Source organism: Leopardus geoffroyi, chromosome A1 (assembly GCF_018350155.1).
Source record: "Leopardus geoffroyi isolate Oge1 chromosome A1, O.geoffroyi_Oge1_pat1.0, whole genome shotgun sequence".
NCBI lineage: Eukaryota > Metazoa > Chordata > Mammalia > Carnivora > Felidae > Leopardus > Leopardus geoffroyi.
The window spans coordinates 72,188,752-72,211,611 of NC_059326.1; the positions used below are offsets into that span (position 1 = coordinate 72,188,752).

At 39.2% G+C, this 22,860-nt stretch overlaps 1 protein-coding gene across 5 annotated transcripts in view; it reads right to left on the reverse strand.

The window, feature by feature from the left end:
• Window positions 1-22,860, reverse strand: part of NALCN (sodium leak channel, non-selective) — a 320,527-nt gene that overhangs the window by 95,229 nt on the left and 202,438 nt on the right. For all 5 annotated transcript variants that reach the window (XM_045481393.1, XM_045481373.1, XM_045481362.1 and 2 more), the window contains one exon: window positions 22,136-22,210. In XM_045481393.1, coding sequence (XP_045337349.1) covers window positions 22,136-22,210 — 75 coding nt within the window. The remainder of the gene's footprint in view (window positions 1-22,135; window positions 22,211-22,860) is intronic.

Genomic DNA, 22,860 nt, shown 5'->3' on the forward strand with positions numbered 1-22,860 from the left:
AATTAGAATAAAAGAGAAAGATTCAAACCTTGAGCTTTAAAGTATATAAATCATCGAAGCTCAGGGCTATTCTATGGCTCAGCATCTGTCTTGTGGAGATATCATTACACGTCGGGTGGCTGAAAGCCTTTTGCTTTCTGTGTGCTTCTCAAGAGACTTGGGTGTAATCGCTCTGCATGACACATACCCTGTTCTGCCTCATCGCTTACATCTTCTGTATTCCAGCCTGTGCTTTCTTCTGTTAAAATATTCAAACATTATTCAGTTTCGGTTCCTTTCTAAATGCTGCGACAAATAACTGAATTGAAGGATTATGTTAAATAAAAATTTTTGTAATTTTTGGTGTGATTTTTCTAAAAGAAAACAACTTAAAAAGTATTCAGACTTGGGAACGATTCTCATTTTAAAATCTAGTTCATGCTAGTTTGAAAAATGCACACAGACCTGTAGGTCAGTGTAGCTGAGGAGTATTTTTCTGGCAGTTCAGTATGTGAAAAACGGCCACATTATGCTCAATCTGGAGAAGGAAGTTTGTCTATGTTATCTGAGTAAATTAAGGCCGAGTTCTCTTTTCTTCTTTAGACAATGGGTTTGGCCGGTTTTCCTGGATCTATACATGACGCAGTAATTCAGAAGTGAGACTCTTCCTAAAGCGTAAACTGTTATTTTTCAAGCAAGTTTCTCTTGCTATTTTGCATCTGTGATTTTTACAACCCAAACTGCACGGCTTCTGGGTTAAAACAGATGGGATATCTGGAGTAATGATCAAACATGTTGGTCTCTGTTAATATCTCCGTGTCCCAGTGTTACTATAAAACCTTGATATAAAATATAAAGAATATTCTTCACTAGGCTGTTGAGTCCAATAAGGAGTTTCTTAGAAGGGAGAATATCTTCTTTCTTTCTTTTTTTTTTTTTTTTTTTTTTTGCCCTGGGCAAAGGGCCTTCAGCCACATGATTGAATATAAGACAGCACTACCGTATGCTTTTAAAAATGCTCCCTTAAAAAGTGTTTAAGTCACCTACTCTCCTCCGTTTTACAAAAAATCTGGAATACATCCAGAACTTCCAAGGTCAAATTGGGGTTTTATTGATACAAACCGGAGGGCTCTATTTCTTGGCTTCTGGGCCATAAATGAGACATTTTAATATGACAGCTGGCACCTCCAAATGTTCAAAGTAGTTTTATAACATCAGTTGATTCATGGCACTTGGTGTTTCCTTTCCTGCATCTCTCAACAGACTCGGAGGGGTTCCTCATTCCTCCTTACAGCATGGCCCTGAAGAAAATGGGGAGCCGAGGTGTGTTCTCGGAGGAGCTGGTGCACTGGGGAGTTAAGTGGCTTCTGCACTTCCTGGTTTGGGAGGCCCAGCAGAGCACTTAGGAAGGACTCTGACATTTATATCGTCTTGTGCCATCCCCTGGATGTACACAGCACTGAACCTAAGATCGTACCGGCTTTAAGTGTCCTTCAGAAGGTGACTTTGTGAAGCAGTGTGAAAAACAGTTGCAACAAGGCGAGGCTAGCAGAAAATGCTAACAAGTTAGTAAGATGAAAACAAAACAAAAAAAACTATTCAAAACTAGAATGTCGAATTATGTCGAATGGGTAAGTTTTCCTCATATGACTGTCCCCTGAAATCCCATGAATGGAATTAATGATTTCTTTGAGACAGAAGTAACGAACAGTTTGCTTTCGCATGTTTTCTCTTCTAGGTCCCAAACACCTCTATTTTACATTCTATTTCTCTTGTGTTATTCAAGCGAGACGCAGTTGTTTCCATTAGGAAACTTACTGAGTCATAGAAACATGTTCATTATGATAAAAAATGCGTTTTTTTGCTCCACTTCAGATGAAATTATATTAGAATTCTATGTAAACTAGATAGTTGGTTCTTGTTAAGAGATGAATATTCAGTAAGTAATAGGATAAAGCCCACACCAAAGGGAATTCAGAATATATATATATATATATCCACACGTATATATATTACACTCACATAATTGTCCTCCCTGGTTTGATTTAGAAAACACAGGAGAAAACACAATCTAAGTAAAAACAGTAAAAAAAAAAAAAAAAAAGTAAGAAGATGTGGATTTAAAATTTTGTTCGGTTTTATAATCCCTTAAGCACTTTGGATTTCAATGTTCTCAAATGAAAAATGAGGATCTTCCCTCCTTTATATAAATGCCAGATATATAAGTGAGATAGCATATTGTCTGTAATTTGAATTACTCAAGGGAAATGTGCTATAAAAACCAAAGCTATCACTATGCCACAGTGACTGCTAGTTCTGCCTGAAAATGCTCTCATCTCAGCGAGTGGGTATAAATTCTGAGGACGCTCACATGCTGTGTTGTCCAAACCCTCCCCTCCATCCACGCTCCAACTTCTGCCCCTTTGATTGACTGATTTTCTCAAGACCCTTGATTTTAAAAATGAAAATGAAAAGAGTGGTGAACATTTCTCCTGATCCGATTCCTTTCCCTTTTCAAACTTCCTTCTCCGAAGTGTCGTCTACACTCACTATGCATACGGCTTACCTGCACTAACTTCCTCGCATCTTCCACCCTCGCTGTCTCAGGTCTCTCCCCAGCACCTCAGGGCTGCTCTTAGCAGCCACCAACATTTCCCATGCTGCTGAAGCCAGCAGCCACTCAGGCATCCTGGTTTTATCTCACTGCCTCTACTAACCCACCTGCCCCCCAACTGGGTTTCCATCTTTGTCTTGCCCTTTGAAGCCCATTTTTCTTTACAGAACACCTGAAAAAGAAACACCATCGTGTTCCTGGTCTTTAAAGTAATTCAAGGATGTTCATTTGTATATAGAAGAAATTAGAATCTTCTAAGACGGCATAAAGGACCCTTCGGTGCCTTTCACCTTATATTCCAATGATAGTGGTTTGCGGGTCCTTCCCACAGTCTTACTTCATGTATTTGTGCCTCTGAACATACTCCCTACTTCCGCCCCCTCCCCCATCGCTTGCAACACACTTTCCTTCTACACTCATTAACTCCCTCAAAAATCATCTCCTCTAGGAAGATTTCTTACAACAACAATAATTGGTAAGTTGAAGTAGTAAACATGAGTGCTAGACTCTATGCTGAACACTTGGCATTGCTAATATTACTTAATCCGGTTTAGCCCATGAGGTAGCTCCATGCTCTAGCATGTTACAGATGAGGAAACTGAGGTCACAAGAGCTTAAGTCAGCCGCCCAAGGTCACACGGCTGGAAGTCATAGTACTGGCATGTGGAATCTTTCTGATTCCACAGCTTGAGCTCCTAAACACTGTTTTATATTGCCTCATCAAAACAACATTTTCAAGCAGTAGATGGGTTTTTACTTCTGCAATTTTGTACGTGCTATTTCTTTAACATGGAACGTCTTCTCCTATTTTGCTAACAACATTCCGGGTCATCGTTTCTAGATACATCTTCCCCACCTGCCTGAAATCTGAGTTAGATATATGTTCTCCTATGTTCCTTCTTCAACCTTAGTGCTCAGGTCTTTATGCCATAACTTCCTAATTATGTGTATCTTCCCCCCACTAAGATGACACATTTTAAATTAGGTGTTGGACTCTTAGTGCCCCATGGTCTTATACCATTCATTTACATACACAGGACAAAGATAACACAATGATGATGAGATGGAGAATAAAACAGGCAGACTCAATGTGGTCTCATAAACAGGTGAAGTGACCCCTTTGTGGTATTTCTCAGAATTTTGTTATCCTTTTCTTAGGTTCTTTACAATGTGGAAGCAGCTATATTAACCAGCACAAACAAGTCTCCCAGTTTCAGAATGAGTTATTTTACTGATTAAAGATGAAGAAAAATGACAAGTCTCATTAGATTTTCTATTAGAAACAAAATCATAAAAAGCATTTGGCTCCTGATGACATGTATGCTCTCAACTTCTTAAGATCAGAAAAGCATAATGAACTATAAATTCTATACAACGTATTCATGGTATAAAGCTTTGCAGATGTACGTGTCTTTGAACAAGGCCACATAGCAGCCAATTTATATGTTGTGTTATTGGACTTTACCATAGGAAATTCTTATCCCATTTTTAAAAAAAACAACACTTTATTTTGAAATCATTTTAAACTTACATAAGAATTGCAAAGATAGTACAGAGAGTTCCTGTATGCCCTTGACCCAGCTTTTTCTTACGTTAGCATCTTACATAACCATAGAACATTTATCAAAACTAAGAAATTAACCTTGGTCGAAATACTTTTAACTAAAGCACAGACACTGTTTTTAAAAAAAAAAAATTTTTTTTAACGTTTATTTATTTTTGAGACAGAGAGAGACAGAGCATGAACGGGGGAGGGTCAGAGAAAGAGAGAGACACAGAATCTGAAACAGGCTCCAGGCTCTGAGCTGTCAGCACAGAGCCCGACATGGGGCTTGAACTCACTGACCGTGAGATCATGACCTGAGCTGAAGCCGGCCGCTTAACTGACTGAGCCACCCAGGCGCCCCAGACACTGGTTTTTGTACCAGTGTCTTTTTCTGTTTCAAGATCCAGTCCAGGTGCCACACTGTATTTCGTTATCATGTCTTTTTAGGCTCCTCTAGAGCGTGTGACAGTTTCTCGTACCTTCCTTGTTTTTAAAAGACCTTGGCAGTTTTAAGGCATACTGGGCAGGTAACTTGCAGAATGGCCCTCAGTATGGGGTTGTCCAATGCTTTCTCAGGATTTGGCTGACGTTGTGGATTTGGGGGGAAGAGTATTATGGGGACGCTAGGCTTATCTCATCATATCAGGGGGAACATGACACCAATGTGCCTTCATGTTGGTGATGGCGACTGTCATTACTGGGGTAAGGTGTCTTCCAGGTTTCTGTAACTGTAACGTTACAGTCTCTGTTTCCTTACACTACCAGGTAGAAGTAAATCACCAATTCCTGCCCACAGTTAAGAAGAGAAGACTTAGGCTTCACCTCCAAGGAGGGGGAAGTATCAAAGGATTTGCAGACATATGTTAAAAACCATCAGAATAGGGGCGCCTGGGTGGCGCAGTCGGTTAGGCGTCCGACTTCAGCCAGGTCACGATCTCGCGGTCCGTGAGTTCGAGCCCCGTGTCGGGCTCTGGGCTGATGGCTCAGAGCCTGGAGCCTGTTTCTGATTCTGTGTCTCCCTCTCTCTCTGCCCCTCCCCCATTCATGCTCTGTCTCTCTCTGTCCCAAAAATAAATAAACGTTGAAAAAAAAAATTAAAAAAAAAAACAAACCATCAGAATAATTTAAAAAAAAAGTTTTGAAGGAAGAAACTGTGAGGTCACGTAAATATCTATTTCTCCTTAGAGCCTCATATTGATTTTAGCACGCAGCAGTAGGTCCTGCTTGTAAATATAATGTTCTAATGGCGATTTTCTGTTTCGCTCATTTATTATTCTATTATTTCTATTTCTCTATATTGCCTCTATATTCACTCGGGATTATTCTGTAAGGAACAGTTGTCACTTCTCCACTTTTAAATTCGATAATTTATGTGTAAGTATGGCTTTTTGGCTGTTTATTTCATTCTTTGGGTTATAATCTAAGACCACTATTATTTATTTGATTGCTCAATTTGTCATCTGGGGCTCTTTCAGGTGGCTTCTTACTCTTCCAGTATACCCTTTTCTTTTTCTTTTCTTCTCCTTTCTTTTTAAAAAGTACTTCCTTACTTTCTGGGCTCCACAAAATACTTAAGTCTTATCTTCTATTTCCCTCGACTCAGCTTGAGAATCAGCCATTCCTCCAAAGAGCGCTGATTTGCTTTACTGGAGAATGGTATTTAGAAATGAAAATCTTAGGGGCGCCTGGGTGGCTGGCTCAATCAGTTGAGCGTCTGACTTCAACACAGGTCATGATCTCCCCATCCGTGAGTTCGAGCCCTACATCAGGCTCTGTGCTGACAGCTCAGAACCTGGAGCCTGCTTCGGATCTTGTGTCTCCCTCTCTCTCTGCCCCTCCCCTGTTCATGCTCTGTCTGTCTCTCTCACTCTAAAAAATAAATAAACACTAAAAAATTTAAAAGAAATGAAAATCTTAGCACCAGGTTTGCTTGTTGTTATTGATAGGTCACTGCTTCTAGGCTCACTCAGAGGAAATAATGTATGTATATAAAACAATGTATATATGCATACCTATATTTAACACCTGTGTATGGATGGACAGGTCTTATGTAACCTTAGATTATATATATATGTATCCATCCATGTATCTGTGTATCTATGTATCTATCTTCTATCTTAAAATAAACTGAGCTTATACTAATACTCCTACTCCAATCTGGTGCCATAGGGTTAATTCTGGCATTTCCCTTCGCGTATTTGTAACTTCTTTCTCTGACAGTGTGACATTATCTACAGTAAGTTTTCTTATCTGTTCCAGCTTAGTGTACATATAACTAGTATTAGTGAATGTATTTACCGCAAAACAAATACCACACTTTAAACTGGAGGTATGGAAGACACATATTTCACAGTCCCCACACTGGGGCCTTGAACCTCAGCCGTGTTCTGTCTCCTTAAGTAATTCCTTTTCAGGAAATAAGCATGCATTTTCCAAGTACCATTCCTGAGTATGCTTATGGTAGATTGTAGAGTTGTTCAATTTTGCAGACTTTGATAAAAACGGCTTATTAGATGCACTATGAAGATTCACATTAATCAACATATTTTATGCAAAGCAAAATGGAAATAGGAATAACATCAAAATGAAATAGCATGCATGTACATTTCTCGTTTCCTAGAAATAGCCTCAGTCACTCTTTTGTTCATACCAGAGTAGAAACTATTCGATAGTCATACGGCTGTGTGTGAGAATGTCAGTCTCACCCCATCTCCCACTATGCCTACTGTTGAGCAAGCACCCGGAGTAGAATATAAGGAAAGGCCAATAATAAACTCATTAACTCTCGAGTACAAGGAAGCAGAATTATTAATAAAGAGAAAGAAGACTGGTTATTTTGATAAAGTCCATAACTCTCTGGCCACCTTTTATTAAAAATCATTCCAGTTCAATCCAGTCTCCTACCTGATTCAAACCTTCCCCAAGCCCCTACCTCATAGGGCTACAAGTGTGATTTCAGGTCTGGAACTAGGGAGGGGACACGCTCCCTTCCTTCACTGCTCCACATTTCCTTCTTTAGGGTCTAGCTTCTTTAGAGCAGAGGCCAGGGTGGAGGGTTAGGAGAAGAAAGCATTGTCTTAGGAAACCAGCCACATTTCAGGGTGGCCCCCTTTGTGTTTTGGTCTGGATCTAGACCTGTTGAAAGCTGATGACTTTCTGTAGGGATGACCAACATTGTAAGCAGTCATAGACATGAAATTCTGGCCTAAAAGGCATGAGGATGACTAGCTGGGCCAATCAGATCTTCTCTTGTTGGGAGTTCGAATTTGAGACAGAGTGTTGATTATTTGTAACAAAACCAAAAGTCAAAACTTACATGGAGAAAAATGAGATTATTTGTGTTGCCTTAAGGGTAAAGCACTTGCAGTTACTAAACATTTTTCTTCAAGGTTCTAGTATCTTTTCTTTCCACTCTGTATAATCTCATCCAGATTTACAACTTCCAGTATTATGTCCGTACAGAAAACCTCACTAGGACTGAAGAATCCAAGAGGGAGAGGAGTTTTGTCTGGTTTCTTCCCTGACTTACCCCATGTGCCTAGGACAGTGCCTGGCACATGGTAGGCACTGGCTAAGTGAAGATTACCTTGAACATCCATATTTGTATCTCTAGCCAGCCAGCCAGCCCTCACCCCTGAACTCTAGATGTACACATGCAGCTGTTAGGGGTCTCCACTAAGTCCCAAACTCATCACAGTCACAACATGCCCAAGACTGAATTGTTGATCTTTTCCCTCCAATAGGTTCCATGCTAATGTTTCCTGGCTCAGTGGATGTTACCATCATCCATTCAAGGAGATGAACCTGAAACCAAGAGTCATCCTTGAGACTCTTCCCCTTCTGCCCTTAAATCCAACCCCTCACCACGTCCCTGCTGATTTCACTTGCCAAATAGCTCTCCAATTTACCACTGCCTCCCATATTCAAGTCTTCTGTGGCTTCCCATGTTCTTAGGTAAAACATAAAATTCTTGGCTTCTCGAAGTGCTGCGTGGTCTATGCCCAGCTTGCTTGTCTACACTCACTTTATACCACTTGGCCCTGGGCTTTCTGGTCACTGCTGCTCATCCTTCAGAACTTAGCTCCAGTGTTTCTTTCTCCTCCCTCACTGCCCTTATCTCCACGTGGGTCAGAGTCTTCTATGAACTTCTCACTCAGAAAAATGTTATTATTTTTAAAAAATTTTTTTAACGTTTTTTTAAATTTATTTTTGAGACAGAGAGAGACAGAGCATGAACGGGGGAGGGGCAGAAAGCGAGGAAGACACAGAATCGGAAGCAGGCTCCAGGCTCTGAGCCATCAGCCCAGAGCCTGACGCAGGGCTCGAACTCACGGACTGCAAGATCGTGACCTGAGCTGAAGTCGGACGCTTAACCGACTGAGCCACCCAGGCGCCCCAGAAAAATGTTATTTTCTAAAGGAAGTTCATCTTGGTTTGTAAACATTTATTCATTGGTTTGGATATTTGATTTATGTCCAATTTTTCCACTAGACCATAAAGTCCATGAGAACAGAGAATTTTATTATTTATTCTTGTCTCTTTAGTGCCTGGCCCAGTGTCTTACACACAGTAGGGACTCAAAGATTTGAGAAACAAATGAACAATCAGATAGTAAAAATGCTTTGGGAAGAATGAAAAGATATATGCACTGAGACTCAGAACAAGCAACAGATGGGCTTTGTAAATGCATTGACGTTCGCGTTTAGGTACACACGGGGTAACACTGATTATAATCTTAACTCCTTATAGTCTTAACGGTTATGAAGGAGTCTTTTTGCAATGCAATGACTGTGAGACACTGAATAAAACTGAAAACCAGTTGTCATGCTTTTCCCTTAGAACCATAACAATCTACTTTCCCATTGCCTGTGAAAGGATCTAAAGGAAAAAAATGCTGTTCACTTAAAAAATTTTTCTTCTCTTGATTTCAGAAAGCAAATGAGATAGAGTCCCCACAGCTCAGCAGTAGGCACAGGGCTGGGCATGTGGAGTTGAGGCAGAGCTGAAGGGAGAGGTTCTTCCCCAGTTAGGGCATGTTTTCCCTATGTACCTTCTCATTTTTTTAAAATTGAGGGGTTGCCTTACAGAGTGCTGTGGGAAAAAATGTAATGAAAGTAATTCTGAATTAGCACAATTGTAGAATGATACAACCAACAACTGATCAATGTAAACTTGAATGGTCTTAGGCAAGTCATTTTATGTTTGTTCAAAGGCAAGAGAGACTTCAGGTAATTTATAAAAAGTCCCAAGTGCCAGTGGAATGAGGCAAAGAACAAGGTTTCTGAAAACGAATCCTGTAAAAGTGATCTGGTTTGGGTCACTCATTCATGGAATGAAAATTTGAAAGGGCTTAGAGGAAACCCTTCTTCCAAGAGAGTCTCAAACTTATAAAACTCACTTTTTATGGGACTTATGAGATTAAGGGTGAAGGTAAATGATTCCACCTGCTGAGAAAGCTGCTCTTGGTCGATGACAGTTGGTCTGCATCATGAGTTGCACCTGTTGTCCCCCACTGGGCCACGATCTCAGTGCCAAAAGGGAAGCACTTCTTCTTGAGGCCAGAGAACATGACTCTGGAGGTTGTGTTCATTTGTGAGGCCACTGGGTAGCTTAAAACAACAGAAATTTATTGTCTGACAGTTCTGGAATCTGGCAGTCCAAAATCAAGGTGTCTTGGGCTTAGTGCCCTCTGGGGGTTCTGAGGGAAGGTCTGTTCCATGCCTCTCTCTTACCTTCTGGTGATGGTCGGCAATTCTTGGTGCTCCTAAGCTTGTAGACACCTCACAGTCTCTGCCTCTGTCATCAGATGGTGTTCTTGTATATCTGTCTGTCTGTCTCTTCTTTTCATATAAGGACACCAGCCTTAGCGGATTAAGGTTCACCCTAAAGATCTCATCTTAACTTGATTATATTTGCAAATACCTTATTTCCAAATAAGGTCACCTTCAGAAGTATTAGGGGTCAGGGCTTCAATATATCTTTTGGGGGGACACAATTTAATGCACAACCAAAGGACATAAATTCCAAAAGGTACCTCCTCTGTTTGATGACTATCACCGGTTTAACTCCAAAATTCAGGTGGGCTGTTTCCCTTTTGGCACTGACTTCTAGATTTCTAGGCCATATCTAATGCTGATAATTGATATCCCCAAACTCTGAGTCTCTGTTGTAACCTATCGGCTTGAATCTTGATCTGAATTGTTTTCTGCCTCAGTCACTTCATCTCTTAGAACTGATCTTATTGCAGTCCATGTCTTTATTGACATAAGCATGTATTAAGCAGAAGTCTAACAATGAAGCAATTTCAGAAATAGCAGAGCAAATCTTATATAAGATGACCTCCTGAGATTTAAATTATGGAAAATTATGGGTATTAATATGTGAATTGACAACTGAAGAGTCATTTCTGACTAAAAGATGGAGAGTGGCTTCAAGTGGAGTTGAGTAACATCAAAGGCTTCCAGTAAATACCACTTCCCAAACCCCAGTTGCTAATGATTTGTAGTTTCTTTAGGGTATTGAGCCTCTGGCCCCTGGGCAGCTCAGTGTTTCCTGGAGCAGCAGGAATCCTGGATCTCATGACTCCAACTGCCTGAGATTCCCAGCTGTTGATCCAATGTGTTGTGCAAACATCACTCTCTAACATGCCACAATGGAAAAAAAGGTTGGGTAGTCCTATAGTAAATAGTGGTGACATACTTAAAAACATTAAGAATCATCCAGTAACTAGTGGTCTGTGTGGAAGCTTAGAATATGATAAGCCTAAGAAGAAAGGATCGGCAATTCATCCTCACTTCTTTAGCTGTCATTCACTGCTCATGTCTTAGAACCCAACTTCCACCCGAGTGCCTGAGCCCTACTGTCATCACCATCACTTACCACCTCCTTACTGCTAATATCATCACCATTTTTTTATTTTTAAAGTTTATGTATTTATTTTGAGAGAGAGAGAGAGTGAGAACGCATGAGGGGGGAGGGATAGAGAGAGAGGAAGAGAGAATTCCAAGCAGGCTCCACACTGTCAATGGAGAGCCCAACACGGGGCTCGAGCTCATGAAACCATGAGATCATGACCTGAGCTTAACTGACTGAGCCACCCAGGTAATCCTACCATTTTTTCATTAAAAACTTTTTTTTTAAGTTGTGGTAAAAAATACATAACATAAAATGTACCATCTTTTTAAGGTACAGTTCAGCAGCATTAACTACATTCACTTGTTGTGCAAAAGATCTCTAGGACTTTTTCATCTTGCATAATTATAACTCTATAGCCATTGAATGACAACTACCCTCTGCCCCCTCCCCCTGGCTCCTTGCAACCACCAGTCTGCTTTCTGTTTCTATGAACAAGTCTACTCCAGGAACCTCACAGAAGTGGAATCATACAGTATTTCTCTTTTTGTCACTGGCTTAAGTCACTGAGCCTAATGTTTTCAACGTTCATCCATGTGTAACATGTGTCAGAATTTCCTTCCTTTTTTAAGGCTGAATAATATTCCACTGTATGTATACACAACACATTTTCATTATTCATTCATCTGCTAATGGGCATTTGAGTTGCTTCCACCTCTTGGCTATTGTGAATAACGCTGCAGTAAACATGGGCTTGCAAATATCTCTTCGAGACCCTGCTTTCGATTCTTTTGGATATATACCCAGAAGTGGTATTCCTGGATCATATCTATTTTAATTTTTTGAAGGACTTCATACTGTTTTCCACAGTGGGTACACATTCTCAGCAATAGGGTATACGTGTTCCAATTGCTCCATTTCCTTGCCAATGTTTTTTTTTATTTTCTAGCTTTTTAATAGGGCCATCTTAATGGGTGTGAGGTGGAATCTCATTGTGGTTTTGATGATTAGTGATGCTAAGAATCCTTTCATATGGTTTGTGGACATTCTTATATGTTCTTTGGAGAAATGTCTATCCAAATCCTTTGCTACTTGTTTTGTTGTTGAGTTGTAGAATTCTTTATATATGTGGATATTAACCCTTTTTCAAATACATGATTTGCACATATTTTCTACCATTCCAGACACTGCCTTTTCACTATGTTGACTATTTCCTTTGATTCACAAATGTTTTTAAGTTTGATGAAGTCCCGTTTGTCTATTTTTGCTTTTATTATGCGTACTTTTGATGTCATATCTAAGAAATTATTGCCAGTTTCAATGTCATGAAACTTTTTTGCAATGTTTTCTTCCAGGAGTTTTATAGTTGTAGGTCTTACATTAAGTTCTTTAATCAATTTTGAGTCAATTTTTGTATATAGTGGAAAGAAAGGATCCAGTTTGCATGTGGACATCCAGTTTTCCTCATTGTGTGGTTTTGACATCCTTGTTGAAGATCATTTGACCATAGATATGAAGGTTTATTTCTGGACTGTCTTTCTTCTGTTCCACTAATCTATGTGTCTGTCATTATGTCAGTACCATGTTGTTTGATTACTGTAGCTTGGTCATATATTTTGAGATTAAGGAACATGAGGCCTCAATTTAGTTTGTCTTGTTTGGGGACCTTTGAGGTTCCACAGGAATTTTAGGATTTTGTTTTTCTGTTTCTGCAAAAAAGTACATTGGGATTTTGATAAGGATTGCACTGAATTTGTGGATAACTTTGGGTGGTATGAACATTTTAATAATATTCAATCTTCCAATCCATGAACACAGATGTTTTTCAATTATTTGTATTTTCTGTAATTTCTTTCAGCAATGTTTTGTCATTTTCAGTGTAGAAATCTTTTACCTCCTTGGTTAAGTTTATTCCTCAGTATTTTATTCTTCCTGATGTTATTATAAGTAGGAGTGTTTTCTATAATGACAACTTTTGACCTCTCTGAAGTCTTTCACATTGTTAACCATGACCTCCTTCTTGAAACACTTTTACCTTTGGATTTGACAACAAACAGATTCTGGATTTTGCTCCTATGTTTTGGGCTGTGACTTCTTGTTCATATTTTAGGCTCTTCCTCCTTGGCTTATATGATTCATTTGTTGTTCCTCAGGAGACTTTCTTCCCCTGGTAAACTCAGAACTTCTAAAGCTTAAATTACCACTTGCATGTTGACTCTTGCTCCTACCCAATACCTATTTCAGTCCCAATATTCTATCTAAGCTTTAAACCTTCTAGCTACTCATAGAAATTGTCTCATAAATATCTCCTAGGCATCTCATGGAAAATATGACCAGCCTCTGTCCTCCAAAATAAAACAAACAAAACCCCATTTCTTCCTTCTCCTGTGATCTCTGTCTTGGCACACCTTGGACAATCTAGAAACCTGGGTGACACCCTGGTCTCCTGCCTTTACTCTGCTCTTACTTCGACTGGTCACCAAATCCTACCCACTGTATTTTCTCCTCTGTATTCCACCACCTCTGTATGTTCCCTGGTCTCAGTTTCATTTAGTTGAGGCCACGATCACCGTCTGACTCAGCAATGGTGCTCTTATCATTAGGTCCCTTCAGTCTATTCCCCATGCTGATGCTGGAATGTAGGGAACATTATGTCACTCTTGGGCTTAAATGCCCTCAGGATAATACCTAAATGCTCAGCACCACTCACAAGTTTTCACCCGCAATTTCCTGCTTACTTTTCCAGCTTACCATTTCTCCCTTGATCAACATTTGAGTCAGTGAACACAGTGAACTTCAAGTGACCTCCAAAAAAACACTATGCTTTTTCTTGCCAAAAGAAAAAGCTTGCTGTTCTTTTGGTCCTGAGTGCCCTTCCTAATGCCACTTTCTCCTAACACCCTTCACCTGGATAGGCATTACTTGACCATCAGAGTTTAGTCTACACCATACTTGTGAGAAAATGTCTCTGATCTCATCATCAAAATTGGGTATGGCTCCTATGTGCTCCCCAAGTCCCTCATAACATCTATTTACACGTCACTTTCTCCCACCACCTCACAAGTGACTTAAGGCAGGAACAGTATCTTGGTCATCATTATGTTCCTTGACCCTAACATAATGTTTGAAGCATAATAGGTGAGTACTCAGATCTCAGGATTACGAAGTGAGTAGATACAGTCTCTGAGCAGTAACATCCTATCTATAAAAGGGATACCTCATACAACCTTAGCCTGATGCCATTACATATTTGAATCACACAGCCCTCCTCCCTCACCACCCCCCATACCGATTCCTGGCTTATTATGCTATGTTCTGATTATGATTTGACCTTCAGTGTATACACCCACAGTGAGAGAATATGCTAATCCATAGATGTAAGTACACCATCTAACCCACTTTCTAGACTCACATCTCATAATGAATGAATGAACTGGTTCTCTGAGCAGGCATCATGATGTCCTTTGGTGAGGACATTGGATTAGAGTGAGAGAGCCCAGGTCATTTCTATTTACAAACTGTACGAAATTAGGCAAGAAATATACTCCTTTGAGTGTTAGTTTCTGTGTCTGTAATCTCCAGCATAAAATGCAATAATTTAACATGCAGTACCTTGCATGAGGTAGTTTTCAGTACGTGATATTTACCAGCACAGCAGTTACGTCTCTCTTTTATGTTACACTTGTTTAAACAAATTTACTCATGGACCCTAAACCAGGAAGACTGAAGGCCTGACCCAGATCAGGAGACAGCAACCAGTGCTGAGCCGAATCGCACACTCCCCAATACCCTGTCTCCATGCAACTGCCCTCCATCTGGAAGGACCTCAGTATGGACACAAGGCAGACATGAAAATGAAAGCGCCCAGGTAAGGCTAACAAGAAACATGACCCCAGAGCTCGCATTTAAAGAGAATTTTTTTTTTTTAAATCACACTTATACGAGAGAAAAGCTCCTCTACACGTCCATCCCCACTATGCAGTGGACATCACCAAAGACCAAACAGCATCAAGTTTGAACCAGAATTCAAATGAGACTTGATACCACACTGGGGAAACAGTTTTGATTTCAGAGGATGGAATTTTATCTAAATAGACTATCTATACTTCCCCTTCCAATGATTCTTTCCCTGAGGCTTCTCTGTGGGCTTTTTTCCCCCTCACAGTTGAATGAATTTTATACTGCTTGAAAGAAAACCCTTTATATCTGTCTTGCACTGAATTTGCAAAAATCATTAAAGCTGTGAGGAGCCTCCCCATTTTCAAAGTTTGCAAAAACTCCACCTACAATCTCTAGTGTCTTTGCTGCACCACCGAGGATCAAAGTCATCGTCTCCTGGAACTACTGTTCAGAGGACAGCATTGGGTCAAGGAGATTTTTAGCTTCTATGCAAACTGATTTGGCTTCTCAGCAGCCCAATTACACACTCATGGACAACCCCATTTCTAGTCAATTTTCTGGTCTTATATAGAAAACCATTACATGTCTATATCTTTATTTATATCTATACCTGTATCTGTATCTGTATCTGTATCTGTATCTGTATCTGTATCTGCATCTATATCTATCTCCATCTCCAGGGTCTGGGCTGGGGTTCAGGGTGGTGATAAGAAAAGCATGGTCTCTAATTAGGTATGGGAGCTATGAAAGGATCATTACTGCTATATTGCTTCCAGGAATCGGTTGCGTCTTATATGCAACACACAGGGAAAGCAAAAAATGAGTTTCATATGGAGCATCACTGTCATGACTTCTTAGAACATTATTTATTTTGAAGAGGGAAAAAATAAAGCTACCTTAGTGGCTATCAAGGCACAATGTTGGTGATACCGTGGAGAGGAGGTGTGGTGGGAATGGGTACTTACATTAGAGCCTCTCCAAATGTGTCCCCAAGGGACACTTTTATTATATTGCTCTGAATTCTACTAAAAAAAAGACACTTTTCTGTTTCAAAATACCTTTATTAAGTAATAAATAATTCAATGCTTTCTCCTTTCCCGTAAAAGAAGGCATATGGGGGGACACCTGGGTGGCTCAGTCAGTTGAGCATCCAACTCTTGATTTTGGCTCAGGTCATGATCTCATGGCTCATGAGATCAAGTCCCAAGTCGGGTTCTGCACTGACAGTGTGGAGCCTGCTTGGGATTCTCTCTCTCCCTCTGTCCCTTCCCCTTCTCAAAATAAATAAATAAACTTTAAAAAAATGAAGGCATTTATGAAGAGACTTCAGAGCATTAGCATTAGGGAAGCTTCACTGCCACCTAGAATTTGATTTGCAGATTTCCAACTAAAAGTATTAAAGTTGGCATTTGAGTTAGCACATCTGGTCTTACATTGAGTGCACACACAACTCTCTCTCAGCTTCCTCAAGTGTTAAAAATGGTGGCTGGCTCCATACTTTCTCCTGAAGAGTTCTTCTCCTGAAGATGGTCCCTAAGTGGAAGCCACTGTCTCAAAGTCCAAGGAGGTGACCAGAAGGTCATGGGGAAAAGAGATCTAGGATGCTTGTACTTGAGAAGAATGTGATTCCAGGATTCCACCAACAGTTGGTTGTGTTGACTTGCCTTCCCTGAGCTTCTCCCTGAAGGGTTCTGGTGTCCTTTGCCATCTGGCAATTTGACTTTATCACTTTCCTAACTCAGGGTTTGGCTCCATTGCTCCCCCTTCATCCCTGTGTTATATTCATAATCTGTGTTCTTTCCTTTGATTTCATATCTTGAATGATTTTCTAGCACCTTATTTTACTTCTTCCTTCTTCTCTTCTGTTCTAGTTTCTTCACCGTACCTTTTAGCTTTCTCCTACCCTGTCCACCTTCAAGGTCATATTTCCTCTCCCAAGCATGAGAACAGACTTTCTAATAGCTTTGTCTAGTGTTTCATATTTAGCCTCTGTATGTTAGAGGTGACTCACACTTGTTTCTATTACTCTTGAAAAATGTCTAGGAACCAGCATTTACATTTTAACACAATTGTTTTTTGACCACAATCAGAATAAAACACATTAAAAATCTCTAGAGTCATCGCTGAAATGTAATATGCTGCAAGCACACTGCGTCTGTGTCTAAAGAGGATCGCTACTCCAGAAGGTCACTGAGAGAAGAGGTGCCTTGGGCAGAGTCTGCCGTCGCGTGTACCGAGTGGTAAGCCTCTGAGCTCTTACCTGCTGCAAAAGTCCTAACTCCTGTGGCTCTGATTAGATCGTCTGCTTTCCCAGGGAAAACAAAGAACTTTTTTGGATAGTTTTAATGACTAGGTTGCTTGATTCACTTCCATTCCTCAGAAAACTGCCCCTCACACCAAGTTATTTCATGAATATATATTGATGTTTCTGCCATCTAAAACATGATTATTTATAGACGAGTAATTAACATTCCACAACAGGCATGACTCATGTTTGGCATTGATACAGCTTTCCTGTGACTCAGTCATGGAGCCTGGGCTTTAGGTCTGAATTGCCTGGGTTCAAATCCTAACTCTGCCATGTATTCTCTGTGTGACCTTAGGCAAGTTACTTAACTTCTCTGTGCCTTAGTTTCCCCATCTGTAAGATGGATATATTAATAATACCTACATCACATGGTTGCCATGAAACTTCAATAAACGAACATACACAGCACCTGGAACTGAAAGTGTCCGACAAATGTTACTATAGCTATAGGAACCTACAGATTAGTGGCAGAAAGGATAAATGATGAAAAAAGGTTTGTACTGAACAAAGGCAGATTATGGAGTATGTATGCTTTCTGGAACTTAAAACATTAAGAAAATCAAACATTTTTTACAGCTTCCCCATTCTATTCTCTATCTGGGAATAGTAAAAATAGAGTATAGGAATTTAAACCCTTGAAGGCTGAGGCTACACACAGAAAACAAAATGGGGATTTCAGGAAATATTTGTAATGGAGTTCTGTAAGAAGCTTTGAAAAACAGGCTACCATTTCAGGTATTCACATAATTACATGCACGTGTGTGTGAAAGTACATACAAGTGTGTGTACATTGGGGTGTGTGTGTGGGTGTACGTGAGTGTATTCTTGAAACTATGTAAATGAGCCTCATCTCAAAGACCAAGATGACTGGAAATAAGGGGGGGGGGGTATAAAAATGATGTAATTTGTAGAAAGTAATGAAACACAAATATTCTTATACAAAATGGAAGAAAGCAGTAAACATTTTAGTTTAGTGTGATAATCTTTGGTCCACAGCAATTAGTGTACGAATTAATTGATAAATTTAATAGGTATGTAGTGTTAGTCCAGTCATGGCCAAAGAACAATGCGAAAAGTACTAATGAAAATGAGTTTGCCGTTTTGTTTATGGTTGGGATTTTCAATGCTCAAATATCTCTAAATATTCAAAGAAGATACTTCAAATTGTAGGCTGGTACAATCCGATAATTAGCTCTGATGTATAGGATTTCCAGAAATACAGAGCATTACTCATATATAGCAAGTGATTAAACAAAAACCATTTTATAACTAATGATAGATCCTAAAGCAAAGCCCCGTCTAGTTTACTAAAACTGTATAAACTAAGAAGAAAGTCAGATGTCAGTTAAAATCCTGATTTTTTTATTGTTGGTTTTTCACTTGGGGTCAGATAAAATGTGTGTGTATATATATATATTACCTATATATAATATGCAAAAATATTAGTAGGTTTGAATTTTACTGCAAAAATATTAGTAGGATTGAATTCACAAACTTGAAAAGAAATTGCCCATAGACTTATTTTACTTCTTTCTAGTAAAAAATGTGGGCTGGAATTATATGGCATTTTAATTGGCCAATGGTTATTTAAAACCATATTAAACCTGGCTGTAGCACCAATTTGAAGAAAATAGAATAGTTTTCATTTTATCTATAGACTACACATATTTATGTCGTCAGAAAGAGGACATTAAAAATCTATGTATAGAGGCGCCTGGGTGACGCAGTCGGTTAAGCGTCCAACTTCAGCCAGGTCAGGATCTCGCGGTCCGTGAGTTCGAGCCCCGCGTCAGGCTCTGGGCTGATGGCTCAGAGCCTGGAGCCTGTTTCCGATTCTGTGTCTCCCTCTCTCTCTGCCCCTCCCCCATTCATGCTCTGTCTCTCTCTGTCCCAAAAATAAATAAACGTTGAAAAAAAATTAAAAAAAAAATCTATGTATAGTAAGCAACGTACACAGGAAAATCCACATCTAAATACCAGATTTGTAAAGCAAGGACTAAGGTGGCTATCCAACAGCAGATTTTGACTGGTTATGTCTAATGATATGGGTCAGTTTTCACTTTTGAACTCACTAATTACATGTTTCTTCAATAACTAGAAACTGCGTAAAGCATTTGCATCAGTGGCAGAAGAGAAGTTCCCAACTCTCATTTGAATAATCTGTCACTGTTGCTGCAAACTGAAAAGATCTGGGGGCGCCTGGGTGGCGCAGTCGGTTAAGCGTCCGACTTCAGCCAGGTCACGATCTCGCGGTCCGTGAGTTCGAGCCCCGCGTCAGGCTCTGGGCTGATGGCTCAGAGCCTGGAGCCTGTTTCCGATTCTGTGTCTCCCTCTCTCTCTGCCCCTCCCCCGTTCATGCTCTGTCTCTCTCTGTCCCAAAAATAAATAAACGTTGAAAAAAAAATTAAAAAAAAAAAAACTGAAAAGATCTGGAAGAAATCATTTCCCCTATGCCCAGAGGGCCATTTTGCTTGTGTAGCTGAAGCACAGGAAAACACTTAAATCCTTCCTTGATATGCTCACAGTGGGCATCCTTTCTATCAAATATATATATATTTTTCTTTTGTTGACTACCCTTGGTTAGAAGCACAGACTTTGGAGATAAACAAAAGTAAAAGGATGAAATGCCTAAAGTGATTTTAGGATATGCAAATGACAAGGAAACCTTTTAAATAGGTCTGTCTTTGCTTTCGTTAAATAAAAAATAAAACCCAGGGCATCTGGGTGGCTCAGTCGACAAGTGTCTGACTTTGGCTCAGGTCATGATCTCGCGGTTTGTGGGTTTGAGCCCGGTGTCGGGCTCTGTGCTGACAGCTTGGAGCCTGGAGCCTGCTTCGGATTCTGTGTCTCCTTCTCTCCCTGCCCCTCCCCTGCTTGTGCTCTGTCTCTCTCTCTCTCTCAAAAATAAACGTTAAAAATAAAAAAAAAAAAAAGACAAGTCAGATGCAATTTGAAAATTCTGAATGTATAGGGCCTTCTTATAATTCCAGGTAAGACTTGTTTTCTAGCCTTAGTTTTTCATTAACATCTCAATTATTATTCTTGCAGTGCTGGGGAGTGTGATCCAAGAATATCTTACTTCCCTCCTCAGGCAAGGAAAAGAAGAGCAAAGATAAACTATTGGACTGCATCAAACTAAAAAGTTTCTGCATGGCAAAAGGAATCAACAAAATGAAAAGGCAACCTACTGAATGGGAGAAGATATTTGCAAATGATCCATCCAATAAGGGGTTAAATATAAAACATATAAAGAACTTCTACAACTCAACATCCCCCAAAACCGAACAATCTGGTTAAAAAATGGCCAGAGAAACTGAATAGACATTTTTCCAAAGAAGACATCTAGGTGGCCAGCTCATGAAAAGATGCTGCACATCACTCATCATCAAGGACATGCACAATGAGATATCACCTCACACCTGTCAGAATGGTTAACATAAAAATAAAACACAAGAAACAACAAAGTTGGAAAAAATGAACCCTTTATACTGTTTTTGGGAATGCAAACCGGTGCGGCCACTCTGGAAAACAGTATGGAGGTTCCTCAAGAAATTGAAAATAGAATTACCATATGATCCAGTAATTCCACTACTGGGTATTTTCCCAAAGAAAACACAAACACTGATTTGAAAAGATGTACGCACCCCTATGGTTACTGCAGCAGTGTTTACAATAGCTAAAATATGGGAGCAATCCAACTGTCCATCGATAGATGAATGGATACAGAAGAGGCGGTATATATATACAATGGAATATTACTCAGGTACAAAAATGGATGAGATCTTGCCATTTGTGACAATATGGATGCAGCTAGAGGGTATTATGCTAAGTGAAATGAGTCATACAGGGAAAGACAAATACCATATGATTTCACTTATACACAGAAGCTAAAAAAGAAAACAAATGAACAAACAAAAAAAACCCCAGAAATAGATTCATAAATACAGAGAACAAACTGGTGGTTGCTGGGGCGGGGGGGAGGGCAAAGTTAATAAAGGAGATTTAGAGGTACAAACTTCCTGTTATAAAATAAATAAGCCATGAAGATAAAAGTAGAGCATAGGGAATATGTTCAATAATATTGTAATAACTGTATGGTGACAGATGGTAACTACATTTGTGGTGAGCATTGCATAATATATAGAATTGTTGAACCACTTTGTTGCACACCTGAAACGAATACAACATTGTATGCCAACTATATTGCAATAAATATCCACTGACCTTCACTCACACCAACTCTACTTTTCAAAGGGTTTCTACTCTTTGATAGAACCATATATGTATGCCAAGCATCTTCCATTTAACAGAAACTATGAGAATGGTCCATCATGCCTGTCATCTTTCTGCCATCAGCCATATAACCTTCACACATTTTCATTTACATTTTTGGGGTATGATTATCAATGCCATAACATCCAATCTGTTTTCATACATAACTGGGCACACAGTTGATCATTTATTCTATTCCATTTCTTATAATGACTATGGGCACCAAGACTAAATTCTCTTTTAGTGTCTAGAGGTCAGGCAAGTTGATGCTTAATATTTTTATGATGATGTTCAAGAGTATTACACACAATTATGCAAAATGGCAATCTGGCCCTGAAGCATTTCATTCTCAAACAACCTTTATGTAATGACAGAAGGGGAACAGTCACCAGTCCAATTTCCTATACTATGTGCATCTTACTTTTACTCAAAAGAGTAATTTAAAATTATTCCTAGGATAATTCTAGAGCCAAGAAAACTTTTTTTTTGTGGATAATGGATAAAAGTCAAACACAAGAAAATTCTGCCAACATAGACTGCCTTAATTTATTAAACTATTTTTCTTACTTTGAAGCTAGCTCTATTTATAACATTATCTGTAAGCACATATTTTACCCTTATTTTTTTAAATTCAGAGTTAAAGAATTCCCCATACATTACTTACTTGTTTAAGCTTCTTAAGATCTTCATCAAGTTCTAAGTTGTCCAAAATAACAGCAACAAACAAACTCAGGAGGATCTATAAAATGGTTAAATAACAATGAAAAAACCCACATGCCGTAAGTATCAAAATACTATATATATATATATATATATATATATATATATGCGCTATAGAATTTCTGCCTAAAAAATACACTATATAGAATGCATTAAATGAAAAATGAACATGTAGTTGTGAAGCACTGCATAAGAATTTTAAGGTATTTATCATGAATATGTTAAAGGCAATGCATATGCTAACTGAAATAATATAAAATATTATTTTGTTTTATGAAACCAATTTAAAATGGAAATTAAGAAATATTTTTTTATAACTCAACAGTCCCACTTCTGAGACTATATCCAAAGAAATAATTTGGAGTATTAATAAAAAGCTTTATATACAGAGGTGCTTGACAGACAGATAATACAATTATACAGGTCTCTATTACAAAAATCACACAACCATTAAAAATTCCCATTGTGGTAGCTGGTCTCTACGAGGACCCCCTGGTGTTCACACTCTTGTGAGCCTCCTCCCAAGCTGAATATGGTTGGTCTATTGAATATGTTACGGAAATGATTGTGTGCGATTTATTAATAAGACCAGGTGATGAAAGACATTGTGGGTTTCAGTTTACTCTTTGTTGGATCACTCACTCTGGTGGAAGCCAGGTACCATGATAT